The sequence below is a fragment of the Coregonus clupeaformis genome, chromosome 6 (assembly GCF_020615455.1).
Source record: "Coregonus clupeaformis isolate EN_2021a chromosome 6, ASM2061545v1, whole genome shotgun sequence".
Classification (NCBI taxonomy): Eukaryota; Metazoa; Chordata; class Actinopteri; order Salmoniformes; family Salmonidae; genus Coregonus; species Coregonus clupeaformis.
In genome coordinates, this window is record NC_059197.1 from 45,871,928 (window position 1) to 45,896,595 (window position 24,668).

The following is a 24,668-nucleotide window of genomic DNA, read 5'->3' on the forward strand; positions in this document are numbered from 1 at the left end:
GAGTGTTGCTCTCCTCTCCTGCTCTCTCTCTCTCCATTAACTACCATGGGACTATGGTCAAGAGAATGTTAACTGGGAGGGTAGGGTACAGCTAGGGCTGCAGCACGTCCCATAGTATGCAGTCAGTGGGTGTGGAGGCGTGACGCCTCGAGGGTTTACAAGAGGCGTGGGACCAATGAGCATGAGGCTTTAACTGAATACTGACACACCCTCTCCTGTCCGGTCGTCCCTCCCACAGTGACCGAGAGAAAGGGGAGAGAATGTGGAACAAGTACCTGGAGAGAGAGGACAGTAAAATAGTGGGTAAGGGCACGCATCAACACCCACAGGGGTTAAGTAACACTGTGCTGTTAATAAATAGTGTTTTCTGGTAATGTGTAGTCTGTTGATTGATGTAGTGTGTGTGTGTGTGTGTGTGTGTGCACAGGTTGGTATTTATTGTCATGAATCTTTCCCTGGAGGAAGCTCTGCGGAGTGGTCACTAGCTGGCACTGGCACGAAATCATAAAATCAGATTTTAAACCTAACCTTAATCCTAACCTTAACCACACTGCTAACCCTTATACATTTTTTTGAACGATATAGCTAAGCAATTTTGACTTTGCAGCTGGCCCATCTAGCGGAAATTGCTCAGTTCTGCCTCCAGGGCAAGATTCATGACAAATGCCAACCTGCACACGTGTATGTGTCTTTGTGTCTTTGTGTATGTGTGAGGGGGTAGTAATGTTCTCTCTCTGCCCTGCCCTCCACAGACCTGTTTGTGGGTCAGCTGAAGAGCTCGTTGACATGCAGCACATGTGGCTACTGCTCGACTGTCTTTGACCCCTTCTGGGATCTCTCTCTACCCATCGCCAAGGTCAGTATCAACAATGCACACTAGCTTCCTCCCCACAGTATTTTACATTCACTGTTCACCAGACCCACATACAGTCCCAGCATTTTATGTAACCTAATGTGCTGTGTGTCTATGTGTCAAGAAGGGCTACGGAGAAGTGAGTCTGATGGACTGCATGAGTCTCTTCACCAAAGAGGATGTGCTCGACGGCGATGAGAAACCAACGTGCTACAGGTGTAAAGCCAGAAGAAGATGCACAAAGAAGTTCACTGTACAGAAATTCCCCAAGATCTTAGTGCTTCGTATCCTTTCTCAAGCTGTTCATATTTTTGGGCTGCATTTGTCTGATGGTACTCTATCCCATTAGATGTTGTAAAGGAGAGAGGAGTTGGCTAACACCTGGTCCCAGATCTGTAGATATGTGCTTAAGCTAACACATCATGTATGAGACAATGGTAGTCAGAGGAGTTGGTTATGGTTAAACTAAAGCACACAGATCTGGGACCAGCCTAGAAGTGCTCTCTGTTGCTATATAGGCTTGCCTAAGTGTTAATGTACAATACCGGTCAAAAGTTTTATAACACCTACTCATTCAAGGGTTTTTCTTTATTTTTACTATTTTCTACGTTGTAATAATGGACTGTCGTTTCTCTTTGCTTATTTGAGCTGTTCTTGCCATAATATGGACTTGGTCTTTTACCAAATAGGGCTATCTTCTGTATACCACCCCTACCTTGTCACAACACAACTGATTGGCTCAAACGCATTAAGAAGGAAAGAAATTCCACAAATTAACTTTTAAGAAGGCACACCTATTAATTTAAATGCATTCCAGGTGACTACCTCATGAAGCTGGTTGAGAGAATGCCAAGAGTGTGCAAAGCTGTCATCAAGGCAACGGGTGGCTATTTGAAGAATCTCAAATCTAAAATATATTTTGATTTGTTTAACACTTTTTTGGTTGTTTAACACTTTTTTGGTTACTACATGATTCCATATGTGTTATTTCACAGTTTTGATGTCTTCACTATTATTCTACAATGTAGAAAATAGTAAAAATAAGGAAAAACCCTTGAAAGAGTAGGTGTTCTAAAACTTTTGACCGGTAGTGTATGTATGTGAACCTTCATATGAAACCCACTCAAGGTTCCATATGAAGCCTGTCTGTGTATTTACGGACGCTTCCTCCCTACACTGCTTTTTCCTTTACCCACCCACTTGTCCAGATCTGAAGCGCTTCTCTGAAGCGCGGAGAACCAGCAAACTGTCCACATTTGTCAACTTCCCCATGGAGAAACTGGACCTCAGGGAGTTTGCCTCAGAAAACAGCAGTGAGTACCATCGTCTGTCGAGTAGAATCGTCTGACAATAGCATTGTACTGATTCCTCTCTCTTTTTTCCTGTCCCTTTCCCCCACAGTAGATGCAGTTTATAACCTGTACGCAGTGTCCAATCACTCAGGCACGACCATGGGCGGCCATTACACAGCGTACTGTCGCAACCCCACCTCGGGAGAATGGTACACGTTCAATGACTCCAGGTATGTCTTTCCCTCTCCCTTTATCACACTACACTACCCACAAGGCTTTGCTAGCAAACCATACTGCTCAGAACTGAGCTCATTTAGGTTGAATCGACTGGAAATCTTAGAACACTCTAAATACTCCTGCTTAGAACATTCAAGCACTCTTCCACCTCACTCCATACACTGTGTACATCCCTAATGGCACCATATTCCCTTTATAGCGCACTACTTTTATCCCTAGTCTGGTCAACAGTAGTGCACCACTATATTCAGTAGGGAATAGGATGACGTTTAGAATGGACTACCACAGTGTAGGACCTGTGTGTAACAAATGATTTGCCAGGCCTCATGTTGAGAGTGCTAGAGCAGAGATTGTCAGGGAGAGGACGTGAAGAGCCTGTCTGTCGGTCGGTCCTGCTGGCTGGCTACACACCATTCACCCAGAGCTACTTACTTCCTTAATAACAGTACCTCCCCGTAATTCTGTCAAGTGTGCAGTAGCCTACCTCCTCCCTCTCTCTGCCTCCCCCTCTTCTTCTCGCTCTCTCACCTCTCTCCCACTCATTGCCTCGTGAGAGCCTATCTGCTTCTCTCGCTCTACCAGCAGCCACCTGTCTTCTTTCCCAGTTCCTCCGCTCTCATTCATTATGCAGTTCTCTCTCCCCCTCTCTTTTTCCCCTCCCTTTCCTCCTTTAACCTTCTCTATGTTTAATGCACAGTATGATACTACCCACGCAATGTTACTCTAAAAACTCCCTGCCGTAAAACTAGTACCATTGTTAGATGAACAACCGTCTGAATACACCATCCATTTTCATGGTTTTGCGACATAATAGTTGAAGGGAACCTCAATATGGTCGTTCCCAGTTCAACATAATAACATTGCTATAATAACATTCTCAATTCGTGTTGCTCGTTACACCGATATAACTGTCTCAACATTGCAGCTCATTCACATGCATCCCTCCCTTCCTCTCTCCCCTCACAGAGTAACGCCAATGTCCTCCAGCCAAGTGCGCAGCAGTGACGCCTACGTGCTGTTCTATGAGCTGGCCTCCTCCTCGCGGATGTGAGGGCCTCCCGGAGGAGGAGGGCACTGCGGACGGAGGGAGCCAGGCCCATTAGGACTAATCACATACAAGAGGCTACTACTCCCGCCTCCCCAACTCCATCCACAACAGAGAGAGGCTACTTTAACTGCTGGACGTCCACCCTCAGACTATGGAAACACTACAGGAATCTGTCATCTTTGCTGTTGCCGTTCAACCCAGCCCTCCTCATTCCACTCACTCTCTCTACTCTCTGTTGCCTCGCTCTCTCGCTCTGCTCTTGGGGAGCAGGGTGGTCGGAGGAGTCGGCCTGTGCCTGTGTGTGTCTCAGAGAGTGTGTGTGGGTTAGGCTAACACAGGGAAGCATCTCCAGGCAATAAAAACCAAGTGTCTCCGAAGTCCCTCTCTCTATGCACTGCAACAAACCAAACTCTCGTCCCGACTGCACCTTCTTCTCTTCTTCTTGTTCGAGATCGCCTCAATATTAAAATACATTGTTTCAATTAGGATTTTTGTTTTGGATTTTCTTGTTGATTTTTGTATTGGTATTACCACCATCAATCATCACGGTGGAAGATTAACTGAACTGTGTTGCGGCAGCGCCCCCTGCTGACGTGTTGGAGTAGGACAATATGGCGCCGTCTGAAATTCTTCTTACCACTGCTCACACAAACCAGAGTGGCCCCTCTTGCCTACACACTGCAATGTCTCATCCCAGTTTCTCTTTTCAGTTGTTTACAGTACTACTCTGCCCTCTCGCTCTCTTTCTTTCTTTGTCCTGCATCTTCCTCTCTGAAGGTGGGGGGGGGGGGGGACCCAGGTTGTTCAGAGGATGCCCTGTACCTTGTGTTATTTTTTCAGTGTGGCTGCTACTGATGTTTTAAAGTGCTGTGAATGAAAGGACAATCCAGTACGAACTAATACTATTCATCACAATCATGTCAGTATGGATTTGTTCATCCTCAATTGTCATGCCATTGAACAACATGGAAAGAATGTTTTGAAAAAAACACTATATCTGTCTATTTTTATATTCTGATGCAATATAGAGAATGTACTATACAGTGGTGCTGAAAAGACCCGTTACTGTTTTCAGTTCATTTAACAGGTGAAGGAGAAAGGCTCTTAATTATGCTTACAGGTGACTTCCATGTGAGAGTCATACTTTTTAACAGTGGCAGTCAAAACACATGCATTTATTATATATATAAATTAATTTAAAAAAGTGGCTTTTAGTTTCGCATTTCGTGTTGTGTTCATGTTAAATCAGTTATGGGTTATATATATTTTACATTACAGACACAAGAGTGACATTGTGCTGCCAAGGCACATAGTCCTTACAGACCCTGGATGCCTGTGCACGTATTTTTTAATATTCAGGTTATAAAATACCTAGCTTTTATTGGGGCGGATAATAGAGCAAACAGTACTTCACCTACATTTGATTATCATCTAAATCTATTATATAGGCACCCTATGTTGTGGCTTTAAAATGGTCGCAGACCGTGGTTGCAATGGTTTATTGGTTATAGCATGGTGCCAACTCCACCAGTTTTATGGGTTAAATTCCCGCTTGGTTAACATACTGAATGTGTGACAGTTCTGTAATCTCATTCACCAAACACTTCCTCCCAATGCCCATAACAAAGATATTGGTAACGTTCCCTTTCAGCTGCTATACACAATTAGCCTGGGGACGAGGTTAACAGTTCTGTTGCTATGGATAAAAGCGTCTGCTAAATTACCATATTGATAACAAACCACCAAGTTCATCCAATGTTGTAAGTCCACTTGATTGACATGTATTCTAAAATGATTTCCCTGTATTGAGAACCGCCCCCTCCTCCTCCTCCTCCTCCTCCTCCACCTCCCCCTCCCCCCAACCATTCAACACTTTGTTTATGGGAATCCCAGACTTGCCTCCTGGACTGACGTGTTGATCTGTTAGCTCAGGCCTATTTCTGTAGCCTATGGATTTCACTGTCCTGCCGAGGGCTGATACCATGTAAGTACAACACCCAGGAATAGTTCTGCTCACTCTACCCCCTGGTTACAATGGATGACATCCCTCAACAGAGAATACTGGGAGGAGTCATTCTTAAATACGTAATAGGATGTTAATCATACAGAATAAGAAGGAAGAAAAGTTGTATCTCGTTTGCTTGAAATATATATATATATATATATATAATAGTATATTAGTATATTCACTGAGTATACCAAACATTAGGAACACCTTCCTAATATTGACTTCAACTGGATTCACCTGGTTAGTCTATGTCATGGAAAGAGCAGGTGTTCCTAATGTTTTGTATACTCAGTGTTAATTGACTTGAATCGACCCACTTATGACACGCCTGGTTGGTTGCATATTAACTAGAACAGCTTCTGAAGAATTGTAAAGTGTAATTTGGAACGGTTATGAATGCTTTGGGCATGACTGGGCTACGATACCACTTATCATAGGGTGGGTTTGTTATACAAATAAATGGCTACTATTAAAGCAAATGGGAGGTACCGTCTTCACAATGTACCAGGTTGGAGAAGAGAAGAGATTTTCTGTTATCGCCGGAACGTAAGTCATCGTGAACACGGGAGCATGGACTTGGCTGTTGCAATCTACTGCACTTCTCAATTGTAACAAAGAATGGCACTTTCAAATGGCAGCTCACAGTTTAACCACTCTTGTTAAGTCTGACTGTTATTCTATTCTTGTATCATTAATAGTGCCACACATGCATTAGCTATAATAAGATCATACGTTGTTCCTCAAAATGAAAGCATAAATAGATATAAAAATACGTTTGAGGCGCGTTTAACTTTTTAACTCCCTATTAGGTAAAGACCCATGTATTTCAAAGCTGACCCTGCTTTTACTTGGAGAGACTGAGTGGAAAGAGCTCAGTAGGGAACACCATATTGGGCAAGAGGGAATTTCATACAGGGGTAATGACAACTCACAGCTCCAAGAGGAAGGGCACTGTTGCTGGAAGACAGGTGGCGGTGGTGGACACGCCTGGATGGTACAAGCCCTGTCCCTCTGTTCCCTGAGGCTCCATGCCATCCTCCTGGTGGTCTCTGCCACATGGGACTTCAGTCAGGGAGAATGGAGGACCATCTGAGGCAGATCCAGACCCCTATCTGGCAGAGAGCTATAGTGCTCCTCACCCACGGAGCTGGGATACCAGGAGGAACCACCGTCGAGGAACACATCCAAAGGAAGGGCAAGAGTCTGCTGTGGCTTGTGGAGAGGTGTGGGAACAAGTTCCATGTTCTGGACAGCCAAGCCAGGGACAAAGAGGTTCAGGTCCAATTGCTGTTGGAGAAAATGGATAGGATGGTGGAGATAAATAGCCGCCCAAGGGAAATACAGGAGAGGTTGTACAGCCAGGTGAGAGAGAGCTTAAGGATGGATGGAGGGAAACAGCAGGGAGAGGACATGGACATTCTTGTCATGCAGGACATGAAGACAAGGCAGAACCAGCAGGTCACAGCAGTGGTACCCATAGGTAAGTGCTCTGCTCTCACAAGGCTCAATGATGAGCTGGGGTGTAAAATTGCATGTTTGTGGCAAAGGTTAAAGAACACGATTGCAAATAGAGAACATTAGGCTACTTAGTAGCATTGCATAATTGCACAGGCTATATTGAGATGTTTTTGTTTCTTTCTGACAGAGACATCCAAACGTAGGCCAGCTGCGTTTGGCCTTGTGCTGCTGGGAAGAAGATTTTCTGGGAAGAATTCAGCAAGAAATACCATTCTTGGCAGACCAGAGCAAAAGAACAGTGCAGTGTGTGGTGGGACAGGGAGAGGTGGAAGGGAGGACAGTCACAGTGGTGGACACTCCCGGTTGGAGTCTCTACGGTCTGTCCAACCCGAAGCAGGTCAGACTGGAGATGAGGCAGTGCATCCCTGTGCCCCTATGGGGTAGTTAGTATGTTCCTCTTGGCCATACCTGTTGACTACTTCTCAGAGAAGATAGGCGTGCTGTGGAGAAATAGCTGAGTGTTTTGGGTGAGGGGGTATGGAGAAGCACCATGGTGCTTTTCACCTATGGTAATGAGTTAAGAGGCAGAACCATTGAGAAGCACATTGAGGAGACTGGAGGCTGCTGGTGAAGTGTGGTCACAGGTACCACATCTTAGATAACAATATTAAGGGCGACCTAACCCAGATTCTTGAGCTGTTGGAGATTGTGGAGCAGCTGTAGATACTGGATCATTCACCTCTGCTGAAAACACCCTGTTATATGAAATGTTTTAAATTATACATTGATGTTATTTGCGATAAAATTATTTAAAGTATGTTCTTGTATGGCCTAATCTAAAACAATGTTTGTTTTCTCTGTATCCAGTCAAATAACTTAAAGGTCCGGTTCAGTCAAAGACGTAATTTTAATATATATTTCCACACGAGGTTGGAATAATACTGTGAAAATTATGATAACGCCCTTTTAGTGTAAGAGTTGTTTGAAAAGACCACCTGAAATTTCTGCCTGTTTTGGTGGGATGGAGTTTGGGTATTTCCATGGTGACATCACCATGCTGTAATTTGACTTACCTTGATTAGACTATAATTTAATAAAAACATATTATTTATATTAACTCATGATTGGCTTGATGAAGTTACACATTTTAGATGTAGACAGTTTAGGAATACTTACTTTTCCCCTTTTGATAAGAAATGACCATAGTGTATTAAGACTGTATTAAATACATTGGAAATGAAAAGTAAGTATACCAACACAAGCTTTAAATTAATAAAATGTGTCGAGTAAATTGGCACAGTAGATTCTCTCTGGTAAACGAGGAAATACCTACAAATCAATTTCAAAGGAATTGATAGTTGTCAAATAGTTACATCTGTGCTTAGTATGCTCAAATATTAGGTTTACTTTACACCGAACATAATACCACCAGGGGGCTAAATAGTTTTGAAAAATGTTGGCAGCAAACAGTGCAGTCAACATTCAGTTTTTCCTGTGTTTTGTATCACATTGTACAACAGCTGATGAAACTAACACTGTAAAAGTGAATGTGATCAGTGTTGTTCCCTGATAGTTGCTGGTTGAAATACCATCAACACAGGAACTTCTAAATCAGCAGGTTTGCATGGGCGGGAGTTTTGTCTTTCCATGGTGACATCACCATGTGGTAAATTGGTTAATAGAGTACCACAGTACGAGTCATAATACCCATAAAATCTAGCGGTCAAACAAGGAAATGGTTCCAATCATTTTTCTACCAATCATTTTTCCCATAGGGGATTTTAGAAACATTTAAAATAAGGGCTGTGTTTCGTGTATGCTTACCCTGGCGTGACGTTTTGATAACCGTGTAAATCTCTCTAGGACAAGGTGACTTTTATCAATATATTCCCCTGTATTTACTCCCCAAAAATGAAATGCTAATTAGCTGCTAATGTGGCTATCATAAAGAACTACAAATGACACTATGATCTGGACGAGACTGCCGAATCGAGGCAAAGGTAAGAATCTCTGGATTAACTATCTAATGTTAGCTACATTTAGTAATGAATAAATTGGCAATTCTGTGAACTGTCTTGTGCAAGTTTTAAATGTACACAATCCCTGCTAGCAAAGGTGTCAGCTAGAGATGACGTGAAGGAGCTTGCAGGGATTTGTAGTTTTGCATGATGTCTACTTTGATGCTAATTACCATTTTTCGAATCTGATAATAAATAGAGCCGAATATATTGATAAGTCACCTTGTTCAAGAGAGATTTACATGGTTATCAAAACGTCACGCCAGGGTAAGCCTACACGAAACACAGCCCTTATTAAGTGTTTCTAAAATTCCCTATGGGAAAAATGAATGGTGGAAAAATTATTGGAACCATTTTCCTGTTTGACCGCTAGGTTTTATGGGTATTATGACACCTCCGCTGTGGGGTTCTATTGACCAATAACAAAGAGTTCCAAACCTCTCTGCCAATAGCAGTTAGATTTCAGTTTTTCCCTCCCCAATCAGACCATTCCCAGACAGTCCTAGCAAAATTCATACTAGTTTTTTGCCAGAAATGATTTGATAATGATATAAAAACAGCTGCGTTGGGCCTTTAACACCAACATCAGCTTTAGGGAGCGGTAATTTGGTGGCCAATACAGGTTGCAATTGAGATCAGCTGTACATATTGATGGTTTAATGAGAGCTCACCTCGAGACAGTGCTCAATGTTAGTTGCAATTGACCCTGTAGACCTCTGTGGTTCTCTACCTGCTCACTCATATTTCGAGCTTGTGGCTGGTTAATGCAAATGTATTATGTTGGCTTGTGGCACTGTATTTTTCCCAGGGCTGTTCTTCATAACCAGGAAACTGCTTAAATCAGCTTTCAAAAGTTGGAATGATGCAGATGTGGTTGCGGTCAGTGAAAGGTAGGCTTTATTGCATGAATAGTTACGTATGCATAACCTAGCTATTTCTTGTCCTTGAATGACTTAACTAATAATTGACAACATGTATTTGAGTGAGTGTTTGAACTCCTGATCATTCTATCAGAACCAATAAAAAAAAACGATTTGTGCAATTTCATGGCCTTATCGTATCTCATCTGTTCACAAGGTTGCTGTCCTCTGTCCATGCCACTCCACTACCATTGTTGGGTTCAACATTGCTACTGCCTCCAGTGATGTGATGTCTGACAGGTAAAAATTAATATTTGGATTATTGCCACTAAACCAGCAATCATCACGTGTAGTGATTGAGTGATCTCCTCCCCTCTCCTCTGAGTGGGAATTTAACCAGTGATACTTTGTTTGGCAGCTGAGTGCACTACCACCAGTGCCATAAAAACAAGCGTTTTTGGGACAGAGGCCGTAGTACACTCAGATACAAGACTGACATGTACAAATGCCCATCACCAGAGATCTCTAGAGGTTAAACTGAGTACAACTTCCCACCCTACTGCAGGCAGCACAACATCTTAACACTAAGTCACATCTTAACACTGTGGTCAATTTACACAACCACTCCTTATCAGCAGGGTTTTGCTGTGTTTATTTCCTTAGTGACTGAAACTGTACCTCAATTATTCATAGTCCTCCATACATGATCATCTCATACCAAACACTGTATTCACATCACAGGGCACAGGTTATAAATTAGAATGGGAAGGCTTCTAGGTGCACTGTGCACTAGCATTAGTATTATATAGCCTTATTAGCCTACACATGATATCTGACTAGTCAGCTGGCATTGATGATCAGTTTATGATGCATTTTGTCATCGCTCAAGAATGAAACTTTATGATACTTGCCTCAATACTCCAAAGTTGCACTTGGTGGAGGAATATGATTCAGTGATTTGATAGGGATGAGGCCACATTTGGTTGTATTTTTAGTGGTAACTAACACTACAAAAATTAAGTGGATATGTGCTCACCTTCATCATGATCCTTATGTATGTCACCTTCATCTTTAGCCACAGACTGTGTGGTTTGGCGCTCCTTGCATGTCTTATATCTACACCATGTATCTGAGTAACTACCACAGTCAAAAGGTCAAAGGGCACGAGGCGTACAAAAAGCACTCCCTTTTTACCATCAAGCTGTTCCTCCTCCGGCATCCCCTGCTGGTGGTCCATCACATGGTCCTCCTCACGGTCTTCATGCCCATCACTCTGGTGAGGAAGGAGCACAACAATTACTGTACAGTAACTTTAGTTCTTTGTAGTCCTCATGCGTTACGTCAGCAGTTTATATATTTTTTTACTGCATGATTTAATTGATTTCATGTCAATTGTTTACGACGCATGTGACAAATAACATTGGATTTGATGACAACACCAGGCAGCTATTGCAAGTGTACCCATGAGTTGACCAGTCAAATTGCCAGGATTATAGGCTCCAAGCCTGTTCTATTCATTCTGATGTCTATGCCCATGAGTTTACCGGAATGAATACACCAGAGGTAGAGAATGGTGCTGTTCCAGGTGGTCTACATAGCAGTTACACTGCAAGCAGCCACCAATGATTGCATGACATGTTACTGATGGCGTTCCACATCATCACACTGCCATCATTATGCTAGCTAAAGTTAGTTGCAAAGTTAGGCTGAAAAGTTTTGCCACCAGCTCCTCCTTGGTTGGTTTTTCAACCGGTGCAATGTTGGGAGTTAGGTCTGGTGTGTCAACTTTGTATATGATCAGTTTATCTTCCCGCCGCTTGATAGCCTGCTGGACCAATCGGGTTTTAAAGTTCAATTTCTTCTGTTCAAACACTTATCTACCTAGTTCTTGGCCTGTTTGGAATACTTCACATGGCTTCTGGATCTACTGAAAGATGTGTAACAGAATTACAAACAAAATGTAAATGAGTCCTAATTAGTCTTTCCTTGCATCCTCCTGAAAAAGTATTGGAGGAGGCATGAGTGGAGGAACATTGGGTCCGCTCTTTGAGAAGGGTGTGAAAAGGATACAAAGATAGAAGATGTGAGAAATTGAACAAAGATAAAATCCAAGACTGTATGGTTCAATGTCCTATCCTCATGTCTGTTCCACCACCCATCTCCTTCTTACATTCCCTCCCAGGTAGGTAGAAACAAAGAGTGATTGGTGATGTTGTCTGGTATAAAACAGAGAGTCAGTCATTGCATGTAAATTCAGGGCATGAGCTGATATTCTAAATGTTTTAATTTAAATAATGTAAGGTTGGGTTAGTTTGTTGTCATTACAACTCACGCACCAACTACGGCCAGAGCCATATATTTATTTATATGGCTCTGTCTAGGGCTGTGTCCTACTCATGGACCTTAACTAGGGCAAGTAATTTTATGCAATCAATAGCACTACAGAAAACTGATGCCTAGTATAAAATAATATACTATTTATTATCAGTAACGTTATAATGAAAAAGGGAATTGCGTCACAAAGCTAAATAAACAAAGCAGTCAGTAGGACAGAATAACGTCACCGTCACAGAGGTAGCTAAGCTAAAAACACCACAAATGAGTTCAGTGAATGGCAAAAAAATACCGTTATAAATTACTTTGTGGTTACTAGCTACAGGTATTAGCAACTTAGCTAGCAACATACCTTGAATGGTTGGAGCTTTCCCGTCTATGGCGGAAAGACGGTGGGAGCAGAACCCGGTTTCAACCGGTCCCTTTTGTAGTCAGTGGCCACAAAGTGATCACTGGACACGGTCAACATCCAGCAGGTGAATGACTTCAGGCGTCGTATCGACACCATAAGCACAATGCTCCATCGCGGTCAGTAAAAGAGTGGAAATGTTTAGTGTATTTGTATCTCAATGCACTTTTGGCCAACTTCACTCAGCTTCTTGACTACTAACGTTATTCGACTTACTTTACTTCAGCCTCGCTAGCTACCATCTCTGTTTACTTAATTTCGTTCTGATTTCCTTCCTTGAAGAACAATAGTAAGACGCTCATTCGTCCCGCCTAATGTAATTATCAATTTTAGAACCACGAAGAAGAGTATCTACCGGGTTACATACTATATGGAAGACCTTTCCGGTCTTTGTTTTTAATACTTTTTACATTAAACACCACATTTATTTGGCAATTCAATGCCTCGACACCAAACGTTGTTTATGTAACAATAAATACACCGTTTTTAATACATTTTTAGGTAATTTCGGGAAATTCTGCATTTTTATATAAAAATACAGAAATCGAAATACTCAAACAATGGACCTAAAAACGGTCTGGGGTACTGCCAAACAGCCAAGTAAGTGTTGTAAAGGTCCCAAAGTATTTTTGAGTGAAGTTCCCCTTTAACTAAGTAAGGTTACTTGTTGGTGGCCCTTATAACTAGCTGGAGCAATAGGCCCTTTTCACGATGACGTCATCTAACTTCCGCCTTTCCGCGTAGCAGGTTAACTTCACTTCCGTTCGCCCGTAACCTGAGACTTCTCAACGAAAATACAACTGTTGACCACTAACTAGCAAGCTAGCTACTTGAAGAAATTCCAAAAGGTACGTTTAAGTTAAATTAGTAAAGTTAAGAGTAATAATGTTTACGTATATGCAATGGTTTGTAACTTGCTAACGTTATTGTTAATTCATAATTGTTCACTGCCTTAGTTACTTAAAAGTGGGCTAACGTTAGCTAACAACAACTTAGTACCAGATACCGATAACGTTAAAAGGTAGCGTTACATTGCTGCCTGGCTGTAATGTAACAAGTTTACTTAGCTAGCTATCTAACCCTTTGTTAGGCAGTTAGTTTATTCATGAATGTATAGTAACTCACCTATTCAAATACTGTTGTGCATGATAGCTAGATAAATATTGATTCCTGGTCAAAGCTGAATGTTAATTTAGCTGTTTCTTTTCTCCCGGTGTCTGTATCGCAACAGTATCCCATCCAACACCGAAGCATGATACAATCTTCGAGAAGATGCTATTGCAGTGTACCATTTTGTTCAAACAACAAACAGAAATTCCCGTATCTGAGTTTTCACGATTTCCCTGTTGATGGAGAAATACGTGCCCGTTGGGTGAGGGCGATCAGGAGAGATGAGGGACCAAGTTTTAAGATTCTTCGTGGGAGCACCTTTGTTTGCAGTCAGCACTTTCCCCCTGAGGATAGATACACATCGGCCAGTGGACGGATCCGTATTAAACAGGGATCAGTGCCGTCTAGATTCCACTGGAATGATTGGGGTAAGGATAGGTAGACAGCGTTAAACGTAATACTACTGTAATCCAATAATATATTACTTGTACAAAATGTTTAATAATTTAATCCTGATGCAATATAGCTGCTACATTTTGTCATTTTAGGGACTGAAAAGTGATTACCAAAATGTATCATGACAAGCATATGGTTAATTTCACACATAGGAGGCGGCTCACAAGCTCGGGAGTCAGTTTACCAGCGAGCAAGAAAGCGTCTTGGTGTTGCTGTCCTGGATGATTCTGATCATGAGATGCCTGACAGCACAGAGGGTGCTTTGCCTGCAGTGACAAACGATCACGACTATGCCTGCCGTCCTTCTCCTGGTTAGTATTACAAATAAGAGTAACCATGTATCTGTTTGGCAAAAAAAGTAAAAGTATATGGCAGTTAAGTAAAAATACTATTTTATACTACGATTTGGAGTAACTGGTCTCTCTGTGAAAAGACTTGGCGTTTTAAACCTCATCCATCTTAGAAGCTTCTTCAGTTTTATTTATTGAAAATGGGATGGGATAGATAAGTAATAACTAACCTACCAACATGTATGCTTTTTTCTTCCCCTTAAGGTAAACTGGACAGTGCTACTCAAAGAATTCGAGAGTTGGAGCTGCAAGTGTTGTCCCTAGAAATTGAGATCCAGCACCTGACAGTTAAGAAGCAGCATCCACTCCTTTTTAATTTTTGTGTCACAGATGAGGACTATCGCTACTACACACGATTCAGCTCAAAGGAGGTCTTCACTGTGTTTTGGGATTCTGTTTATCCCTCTGCTTCACGGCTTGTATACTGGTCTAAGGCACAGCAAACGGCACATGTGACACCTAGCCCTCACCGAAAACTTCCACTTATTGATGAACTATTTATGTTTCTGTGTCGTGTTGCAGCTGGGCTTCAGGAGAAAACCTTGTCTACCATCTTTGAGGTCAGCCTGTCCACAGTTAGCCGCATCATTTTAACATGGACTAGCTACCTTTACCAGGTTCTTGGCTCACTGCCGGTGTGGATGACAAGAGAGCAGGTGCAGGCCACAATGCCTGATAAGTTCAAGCTCTACTGCCCTCAGGTGAGAGTTATAGTAGACTGCATTAAGTTTAATGATACAAAATCAGAGCTCAGACTGAGAAACAAACTGATCCACAGTGGAACTTTGTGGAATCATTCTTATTAAATCTGCAACCGCAGCAAAACACAACAAAAAGAAAACTTATCTATCTTAACCTATCTTATCATAATGTTAGAGAACTGTTTATCTGAGAAACCTGAAGCCGATGAGCCTCCTCATTTTTCTTCATGGACCTGTAACATCGCCCTCTCACTGTCACCTCACCGTTAACTACACTTGAGACTGTTTCAATACAGTGATTGGGAGAAAGGGCGCAGCATTAGCCATTAATACATTACTGACTCTTATCTTACGGTCGATACAAACAGCAGTAATATTAAAAAGAGGCTGCAAAACAGAAACTCGTCAGCTCATAACCTTCGCTAGCATAGGGCTAATTTAAGCTAAATAAAGATAAACACGTACCTTCATAATCAAACAGGTAACCTTCAACGAAGAACTTGTAGCCTTTATCAAGCTTCGATCTTGAAGTAAGGGACCACTTGTCAGCAAGTCGTTCTACGTCGTTAAGTCGTATTGGTGGCAGATGTGAAAGGGACTGGGTGAACTCCATAATGATGTGCTACTAGCTAAGCGTTCCTAAGCGACACCGGATGTAAACATAACCTGCATCGCGGCAGAACGGAAGTTGTCTGACGTCACGTGAAAAGGGCCTATAGGCTTTTACTTTCAAAACAGCTAGCACACATCCTGTTGCAGCCCCTCCTCTCAACGCCGGCATCGTCTCTGTTCATTCGTTCAATGATGTGGTCGACATTAAAAAATTAATAATCATGCAGTCGAAATTATTATCCGTTTTAGCTGTTTAAATTCGGACCAAATGTTTAGTTTGAGGGGAACTGTGTTATAAATATCCAGCAGCACTTCGTACTCCGCCTATTCCATTGCCCCCAATGCAAATCGCTATATATGAAATACATATTGGGTTATAGAGAAAACACGTATTTGTGCTGAGGTAAAAGTGTGGTTGGAAGTAGGGTCTGTAGAATCTATATCTGGTGTCATTTCATGTGAACTACTTTTGACTAGGGCCCATGGGGAGGAGAATAATTATTTGGTTTGACCTTACTCTAAAACGTTATTTGGCCTTTTTTTTGATGCCCCTACTGTACCCCTCCCGTTGCTGTTTAGCTAGTGGTGGCTAAAGTTAGCTGGAGTTTGTAGTAGCTGTTTGAATAATAACAGGTTTTATCCAGGCTTCTGGTAAAAATCTATGAATTTGACATTCCTAACATCACACACTCACAACAACACCCTGTAAGACTGTCAGTCTGGTCCAGCCAGCATTGAACGTTGCAATGGAACGGGAATGTCTGTCATTCTAATTCTACAACGTCTCCATTCTATTATTCTACAGGAGAGGTGATGAAGCACTAGCTAAAGCCTGAAGGTCTGGAGGGGAGATAGAGAAGATAGGATGATAGGAGAGGAGTTTCTGTATTTCTGGAAGAACAAGACAATGGAATGGATGGAGTCTAAAGGCTGCCCCTTGATAGCCTGACCAGTCTACTATCTGGTCCGTCTTCTCTAGTCTTTAATGACAGGCTCTAGTGGCCTAACCTCGGACCTCTTCTAGTGTAGGGTTTCTTGTGTAAAAGGTTACTATAATGGTGGAATTTTCGTAGTGCAAATTAATTGTCAAAGCGCAAATATTGGGCTTTGACATGCACTGCATCTTAGTACTTGAGGCGTCACTACAGATCCCCTGGTTCGATTCCAGGCTGTATCACAACCGGACGTGATTGGGAGTCCCATAGGGCGGCGCACAATTGGCCCAGCGTCGTCCGGGTTTGGCTGTCATTGTAAATAAGAATTTGTTCTTAACTGACTTGCCTAGTTAAATAAAGGTAAAATAAATACTGTTAACCTCATAATAGTCTGGCCGTAAGGCTCTGGTCTAACGTAGTGCAGGGAACAGTGCCATTTGGGAGGCAGCTATGAATTCCTTAAGGTGTCTTGTGTAAGATGGTCCTTTATGTACAGGTATACAAACTGTTGTTTTAACACTCCGTATTCCTTAGTCTCCTGTGAAAATGACATCCAGATATAGATTCTACAGACCTTACTGAGTACTTCCAATCCAACTTTAACCTCGGCACAAATAATTGTTTAAAAAAAATCTTTAATCAAATGTTTTCCATATACTGTGTATTGCACATGTCAAACTCATTCCAAGGAGGGCCCAGTGTCTGCGGGTTTTCGCTCCTCCCTTGTACTTGATTGATGAATTAAGGTCACTGATTAGTAAGGAACTCCCCTCACCTGATTGTTTAGCTCTTAATTGAATGGAAAGACTAATAACCAGCAGACAATAGGCCCTCCATGGAATGAGTTTAACACCCCTGGTGTATTGCATTGGGGGCAATGGAATAGGTGGAGTACGAAATATTTAGACCACATTCCCCATAAAGAGACCCTACTTATAAGTACTTCCAACCCCGCTTTTATTTCTGCACAACAACAACAAAAAACATTATTGTAAACCAGTCTCAACATAATTTTTTACAAATTAGTTATTTTAAATACCATATTTTATTGTTTTCATAAATATTTCTCAATGTTTTCATATAGTCCTTGTTGCATTTGCACAATACAAATGGTCATTGATTAATTGTAATACGTTTTTGAAATCGACATTGCAATGTTTTGAAATGTGGGCTTTTATTTTGAAGGTTTCCTCATTGAAAAAACAGGAAAGTCTCCGCACACTTCCAGTCAAATGCAACATTATTTTAATAGTAGTTGAGCTCAGCTACAATTAATCTGCATATGCAGTGTGAATACCCGCAAGTACGGTTCTCTTCCTGCTTTCTCGTATTTCGACGGTACAGCTGGTTAATGCGAGTGTATCATGTTTATGTTCGGTTGTGGTACTGTATTTTTCCCAGGACTGTTCTTCATATCCAGGAAACTGCTTAAATCAGCTTTCAAAAGTTGGAATGATGCAGATGTGTTTGCGGTCAGCGAAAGGTAGGCTTTATTGCATTAATATTTCCTATGCATAACCTAGCTAGTTCTTGTCCTTGAATTACTTAACTAGTAACTGAGAAAAGGTATTTCAGTGAGCAGATTTCTAGTTTTATCAAAACAACTCCGGAGATCAATCTATCAGAACTGAACCACAACCTGGATTTACAGGAGACATTTAATATGCCGATTCTCCTTTAAACCCAGGAGCCATTCAACATGCAATTCACCAGCCTTTCAAGCTTAATCATGTCAAAATACGTTCGGTACTTACCAAAGAATGCAGTTTCAGTGAATAACTATCGTCATTAGAGCCTTCACGGCCGATGGACTTCGAAAAAAAGGGCTAAATAAAGTTATATGCAACCGGAAAAATGCCTGAAAATAATATTATTTTTTACCAAGTGTGCATGGGCCAAATACCTCTTCGTTACCTCGTGCAATATTAGTAATGGAATTAAAATGCACGAAATAAAGCGGATCTAGAGATATACTATAACGTACCTTATTATCTACTTAACCCTTTAACTGGCACACCAATAAATACATAACAATTTGTTTGATATTTTAAATTCATTTTAGAACCAATGAAAAACCAATTGTGTGCACTTTCATATCCTCATCTCATATATTCCATCTCATCACAAGGTTGCTGTCCTCTGTCCATGCCACTCTGGCTACCATTGTTGGCTTCATAATTGCGACTGCCTCCAGTGATGTGATGTCTGACAGGTAAGAATTCCTATTTAAATGATTGTCATTAACCAGCAATCATCACGTGCAGTGATTGAGTAATTTACTCCCCTCTCCTCTGAGTGGGAATTTAACCAGTGATACTTTGTTTGCTGGCTGAGTGCACTACCACCAGTGCCATAAAAACGAGCTTTTGGGGCAGAGGCAGTAGTACACTGATAGATACAGGACTGACATGTACAAGAGCCTATCACCAGAGTTTTCTCTAGAGGTTAAACTTAGTACAAGCTTTTAAGGTCATGAACAGTCAATTTGACTGTAGGGTCTCAGCAAATATAATTAAAAGTTTATCCTATTTATCTATGGCAAAGATACTTATGTTTCCCCTTTCATCTGTGTCTGGGGTTAGCTAGTTACTGGCTAGCTAGGGCGAGCTCATGAATATAAGTTTCCTGCCCAGCCGGTCTTTTCAAACTTCCTGATAGTTAGCCATGAGAGGAAAAATGACTAATGAAATTTTTAGCATTTCTATCCAAAACAAATATTATGGGTGATTTATTTTAGTCACTCAAAATATTATTTTACATGGGAATCAGAATAACTGTTCGGGACCTTTTTAAATAAATGTAAAAATCCAGGTCATGTGACATGATTGACCAAAACACAGGGCCATATTGATATTATTTAGCTCAAGTTGAATTGGGTTGAGGAAGAGGATGCAGTGTTAAAAAAAAATATATATATATATAAGGATGAGGCCAAATTTCTATTTGTTTCACTGGTTAAATTGTCAGTTTTAACTCGCACACATCCAGTGTAATTGCTTACTTTAGTCATGATTCTAATGTACCGGTATGTCACCTTCTTTAGGCACAGACTGACCAATGAATTTGTGTGGTTTGGCGCTCCTTACATGGCCTTTGATATCTACGCTATGTATCTGAGTAACTACCACAGTGAAAAGGTCAAAGGGCACGAGGCGTACAGGAAGCACTCCCTCCTTACCATCAAGCTGTTCCTCCTCCGGCATCCCCTGCTGGTGGTCCATCACATGGTCCTCCTCACGGTCTTCATGCCCATCACTCTGGTGAGGAAGGAACACAAACACTACTGGACAGTAACGTTAGGTCTGACGTGTTACATCGGCTGTTGAAATTTGTGACTATAGTCCAGTTTCTGTTATTGAGAATCTGCCGTGTCCTCCTCAAGCTGGGCTGTGCTCAATGAGTTAGTGTTTAATATTCATAGTGCTGAGTTTTTTTTCTCAGTTCCTCAGGACAGGTCTAGGTGGAGACTTCTTCATTGGCTGTTTCTTTATGGCAGAATTCAGCACTCCCTTTGTCTCATTAGGAAAGGTTCTGATCCAGGTAAGGCCACATCCAGATTAATAAACCCCTTTGTTTTTTAGTTGTGCTTTAGGAAGTCTGTTGAGCATAGTATGAATTGTACTATAACTCGCTGTACAATCAGTAAACATTCCCAATGTTTTCCTCTCTAGTTGGGACTAGAGGACTCATGGCTTCACAGAGTCAATGGTGTGATGGTTCTGCTGAGTTTCTTCACCTGCCGTATCCTGCTCTTCCCCTACATGTATTGGGTGTATGGTCAGCAGTACACCATCCCCTTCCACAAAGTGCCTTTCCATCTACAGCTCCACTGCAACTTAGCCAACCTAACCATACTGGCACCTCAGATCTACTGGTTTGTGCTGCTGTGTCGCAAGGCCTATCGCCTCTACCTGCGTCAGACTAGGTCAAAGGGTCAACCTGCTCACAAAGATGGCTCAAAAACAGATTAGAGATGCCATCTAATTCTGTGGTTAGCAACATGTAATGTCAATTATGCTTGCTTTGATGCTTGTCTTCCATGTCATGAGTTATTTCAATCCTTGCCTCTGAAGGAACGGTTTGTGTGGAATTTAGGACCTGCAACTGCCTATGAATACAAAACGACTGGTATTTATAAAAATTCTCAGGGGTCAGACATACTGTGTTATAATGTCTGTTCTATTACTATGTAGCTTGTGCAGGAAATATTTCGTGATTTTGAATTATTCTTTCTACCTGAAAGAGTTTGACACTGGCTAATCAGGATAACTTTATCCCCAAATTATTTTTCAGAGTTAACTAAAATATTTAAATATGTTGCACTAGAAAATACAGATTTGACATAGACAAATTAAATAGAGGTGAAGCACTGAAAGACCAAGCTTTTTGGTCAAGTTGTAACCCTTTCTTGTGTTCTAGTGTGGATGATCAAAGTTTGTTTCAATATGTAAGTTTTGATTTAATAAACCATTGAAAGACATGCAATTTGTCAGTTTCATTCAAAATGTATTTTATTTTAACACAAGGTCAGAACACTTATTTGAGGCTGGGAACAATAAACCTTCATTCAAGTGCTGTCTTAAAGTACATCAACCTGAAGATGACAGCTGAGCAATTTTCTGATGCAACACAGCCTTCATCTCGGCGCTCTCCAGGTTGTCTGTGATTGTGGTGAAGAAGTGGCGAGTGTTCTCGGTCTCCAGGTGGGAGCTGCTGCTGGGGTGGGCGGCCAGCACTGCCACGTAGTGGGTCAGGATCTCCAGGGCACACAGGAACAGGGACTCGCACTGCCCGCCGGGCATCATCACCTAAACATGCTGCACATGGCAGAAGAGCTGGCTCAGGGAGTCTATGACCTCATGGCGCTGACGTACAGCCGCCCCACGTGGGCCCAGCCCTGTCCAGGCAGCCAGTCTTTGCAGCTGGAGTCACAGAGCAGCTGGAGGTCATGCAGCATGGACAGACGCAGCTCGCAGGAGAATGCCCACAGGTCCAGCAGGGGGAGAAAGTCCACATACTCCAGAAAGTAAGGCACGTGGAGCCAGCCTGAGCGGAGCAGCTCTTGCATGGCTCTCAGCAGCGTGCCCCAGGGTAGGGTCTGTGTCACGGCCACTAGCAGACTTGCGCTTGAGCCTTTTACTTTAGATTTGGTCAACCAGCTTCAAACAGATGTAAAAACTATTAAAAACATTTCACAGCAATTTAGTACAATGATTCCCTAAACTATCCAGTGCTCGTTTTCTGAAATTGAGCGAACAGTGCAGAATTTAAGCAACCAGGAAATGACAGAGCGATTTCTACATTGGCCACTTGACCCGATTTCCACTAGATAACACAGCCAAAGTCAAAACAGCTTTCCCATGTTGACATGGCAACATCAGATACTGCTCCGGCAGAAGAAATCAATACACGAATATCATAGCCAATCACAACAGTGGAGGGTAAGTAATACTGTGAAACACACCATCATTCCACTATTACTGCAGATATATTATGGATATTTCTGAAATATTCTTAATAAACATTATGTGTGGCACCTTTTAAATGGTCACCTCTATTATATTATCTATATTTCTATGATTTCAATAGGTTTCCTATGGATGATTAACAGTATAATTTAAAACAACTGATATTCCCATTCAAGTCAACATTCTCTTATGTGTGGACCTCCAACCACCTTTGTGGTACCATTTGAAAGTTGACATTTCAACGTATTGGTACATTATCAGCCAAAACATGACAACCACCCTGTATTCAAGAGCATGTTGTCTCAACCTACGGCAGTCACAAGACTACCTCAGATGATGTAAGGTACAACATGTGAATATGACAGTTATTATTATACATTTTTAAAAAGTAATTATAAAATAGTTTGACAACCCTGTTTTGTAAACTTTTAAGTGATATCAATGTCAACCGTTTATTTAAAAACAAATTGTGATGAAGACATTCGGAAAGTATTCAGACCCCTTGACTTTTTCCACATTTTCTTACGTTACAGCCTGATTCTAAAACTGATAAAATTGTTTTTTCCATCAATCTACACACAACCCCATGATGACAGGAAAACAGGTTTTTAGAAATTTTTGCAAATGTATTAAAAGTAAAAAATAGATACCTTATTTACATAAGTATTCAAACCCTATGCTATGAGACTCGAAATTGAGCTCAGGTGATTCCTGTTTCCATTGATCATCCTTGGAAATGATTTGGAAAGGCACACCTGTCTATATAAGGTCCCACAGTTGACAGTGCATGTAAGAGCAAAAACCAAGCCATGAGGTCGAAGAAATTGTCCGTAGAGCTCCGAGACAGGATTGTGTCGAGGCACAGATCTGGGGAAGGGTACCAAACATTGAATGTCCCCAAGAACACAGTGACCTCCATCATTCTTAAATGGAAGAAGTTAGGAACCACCAAGACTCTTCCTAGATTGGCTGCCTGGCCAAACTGAGCAATCAAGGGAGAAGGGCCTTGGTCAGGGAGGTGACCAAGAACCTGATGGTCAGAAACTTCCAGAAGGACAACCATCTCTGCAGCACTCCACCAATCAGGCCTTTATGGTAGTGGCCAGACGGAAACCACTCCTCAGTAAAAGGCACGACAGGCCGCTTGGAGTTTGCCAAAAGGCACCTAAAGGACTCTGACCATGAGAAACAAGATTCTCTGGTCTGATGAAACCAAGATTGAACTCTTTGGCCTGAATGCCAAGCGTCACGTCTGGAGGAAACCTGGTACTATCCCTACAGTGAAGCATGGTGGTGGCAGCATCATGCTGTGGGGATGTTTTTCAGCGGCAGGGACTGGGAAACTAGGATCGAGGGAAAGATGAACGGAGCAAAGTACAGAGAGATCCTTGATGAAACCCTGATCCAGAGTGCTCAGGACCTCAGACTGGGGCAAAGGTTCACCTTCCAACAGGACAGGGACCCTAAGCATACAGCCAAGACAACGCAGGAGTGGCTTCGGGACAAGTCTCTGAATGTCCTTGAGTGGCCCAGCCCGAGCCCGGACTTGAACCCGATCGAACATCTCTGGAGAGACCTGAAAATAGCTGTGCAGCGACGCTCCCCATCCAACCTGAAAGAGATTGAGAGGATCTGCAGAGAAGAATGGGAGAAACTCCCAAAATACAGGTGTGCCAAGCTTGTAGCGTCATACCCAAGAAGTCTCGAGGCTGTAAACACTGCCAAAGGTGCTTCAACAAAGTACTGAGTAAAGGGTCTAAATACTTATGTAAATGTGATATAAGTTTTTTATTTGTAATACATTTGCAAACAATTTTAGAAGCCTGTTTTTGCTTTGTCATTATGGGGTAGTGTGTGTAGATTGAGGGGGATTAAACAAATTAAAAATAATAATAATAATTCCATTTTAGAATAAGGTTCTAATATTTTGCCATTCAGGTCCAAAAAGTCACTTTCTGAGCACTTATACAATGGGCAAATATGTATTAAAGGTTAAGTTCAAATCAAAAGTAGTGTTGTCAAAAAGTGATTCAATTCAAATGGTTTTACCCCAACACATAGCAACACATTTCACTACAGGTACTACTGACAGTAAATAATGTGTATTCACAGCTAGTTCTGCAAATACATACAGCTAACATGTTATAGCTATAAACAAAGCAAATGCATTCAGCTCAAATCTCATAGCTATCTTGATTCATCATTGTGTTTGGGTGAGGCGCAGTTTAGCCTTCAAATGTCCTTTCTTTCATCCACTCTGGACGCAATTGCACGTATACATTTTTGTTCAATTAATTATCCTACTAATTTTAATAAAAAGACAAGTAAGTTAATACTTTAACTAGATACTTACTTGCAAAGGCGATATTACAAGAAACCAATCAAAGAAACGTGTAGACTTTCCCCCCCCCCCCCCCCGATAATTCAAAACAACTCGTTGTCCGCATCAACGTCACGTGGGATGGATTTTTTTATTGAAGAGCGGCAAAATGTATTTTCATGACTTTACAGCGACACTC

General features: G+C 41.7%; 3 protein-coding genes and 2 long non-coding RNA genes across 10 annotated transcripts in view; 3 read left to right on the forward strand and 2 right to left on the reverse strand.

Moving 5' to 3' along the window:
* Positions 1–4,471, forward strand: part of LOC121567449 (ubiquitin carboxyl-terminal hydrolase 2-like) — a 40,156-nt gene extending 35,685 nt beyond the window's left edge. For 3 of the 5 annotated variants that reach the window (XM_045220843.1, XM_045220842.1, XM_045220845.1), the window contains 6 exons: positions 239–303; positions 753–856; positions 978–1,137; positions 2,062–2,166; positions 2,255–2,375; positions 3,349–4,471. In XM_045220843.1, the coding sequence (XP_045076778.1) occupies positions 239–303; positions 753–856; positions 978–1,137; positions 2,062–2,166; positions 2,255–2,375; positions 3,349–3,433 (640 nt within the window). In that variant the 3' untranslated portion in view covers positions 3,434–4,471. The remainder of the gene's footprint in view (positions 1–238; positions 304–752; positions 857–977; positions 1,138–2,061; positions 2,167–2,254; positions 2,376–3,348) is intronic. The other 2 variants (XM_045220844.1, XM_045220847.1) reach the window with 1 other exon arrangement.
* LOC121567454 lies at positions 5–12,905 on the reverse strand. Of its 2 annotated transcripts, none has more exons than XR_006001108.1 (3): positions 12,461–12,903; positions 10,969–11,047; positions 5–275 (listed from the first exon to the last, which is right to left on the reverse strand). It is a non-coding gene; the product is annotated as an uncharacterized LOC121567454 (long non-coding RNA). The 2 variants fall into 2 exon arrangements; XR_006001109.2 differs by lacking the exon at positions 5–275 and adding an exon at positions 6,640–6,725 and having other exon boundaries at positions 12,461–12,905.
* Positions 6,495–7,880, forward strand: LOC121567451. Its single transcript, XM_041877500.2, has 2 exons — positions 6,495–6,918; positions 7,084–7,880. The coding sequence occupies exons 1-2, from the start codon at positions 6,495–6,497 to the stop codon at positions 7,338–7,340; spliced, it is 681 nt and encodes a 226-aa protein (XP_041733434.2). The 3' UTR covers positions 7,341–7,880.
* Positions 12,906–17,855: 4,950 nt separating the features above from the next.
* On the forward strand, positions 17,856–21,161 carry LOC121567450 (TLC domain-containing protein 3A). The gene is made up of 5 exons (XM_041877499.2): positions 17,856–18,164; positions 18,810–18,893; positions 19,725–19,941; positions 20,123–20,221; positions 20,353–21,161. The coding sequence occupies exons 1-5, from the start codon at positions 18,046–18,048 to the stop codon at positions 20,650–20,652; spliced, it is 819 nt and encodes a 272-aa protein (XP_041733433.1). The 5' UTR covers positions 17,856–18,045; the 3' UTR covers positions 20,653–21,161.
* Positions 21,162–21,174: 13 nt separating this feature from the next.
* LOC121567453 lies at positions 21,175–24,561 on the reverse strand. The gene is made up of 2 exons (XR_006001107.2): positions 24,503–24,561; positions 21,175–21,840 (listed from the first exon to the last, which is right to left on the reverse strand). It is a non-coding gene; the product is annotated as an uncharacterized LOC121567453 (long non-coding RNA).
* Positions 24,562–24,668: the final 107 nt, after the last annotated feature.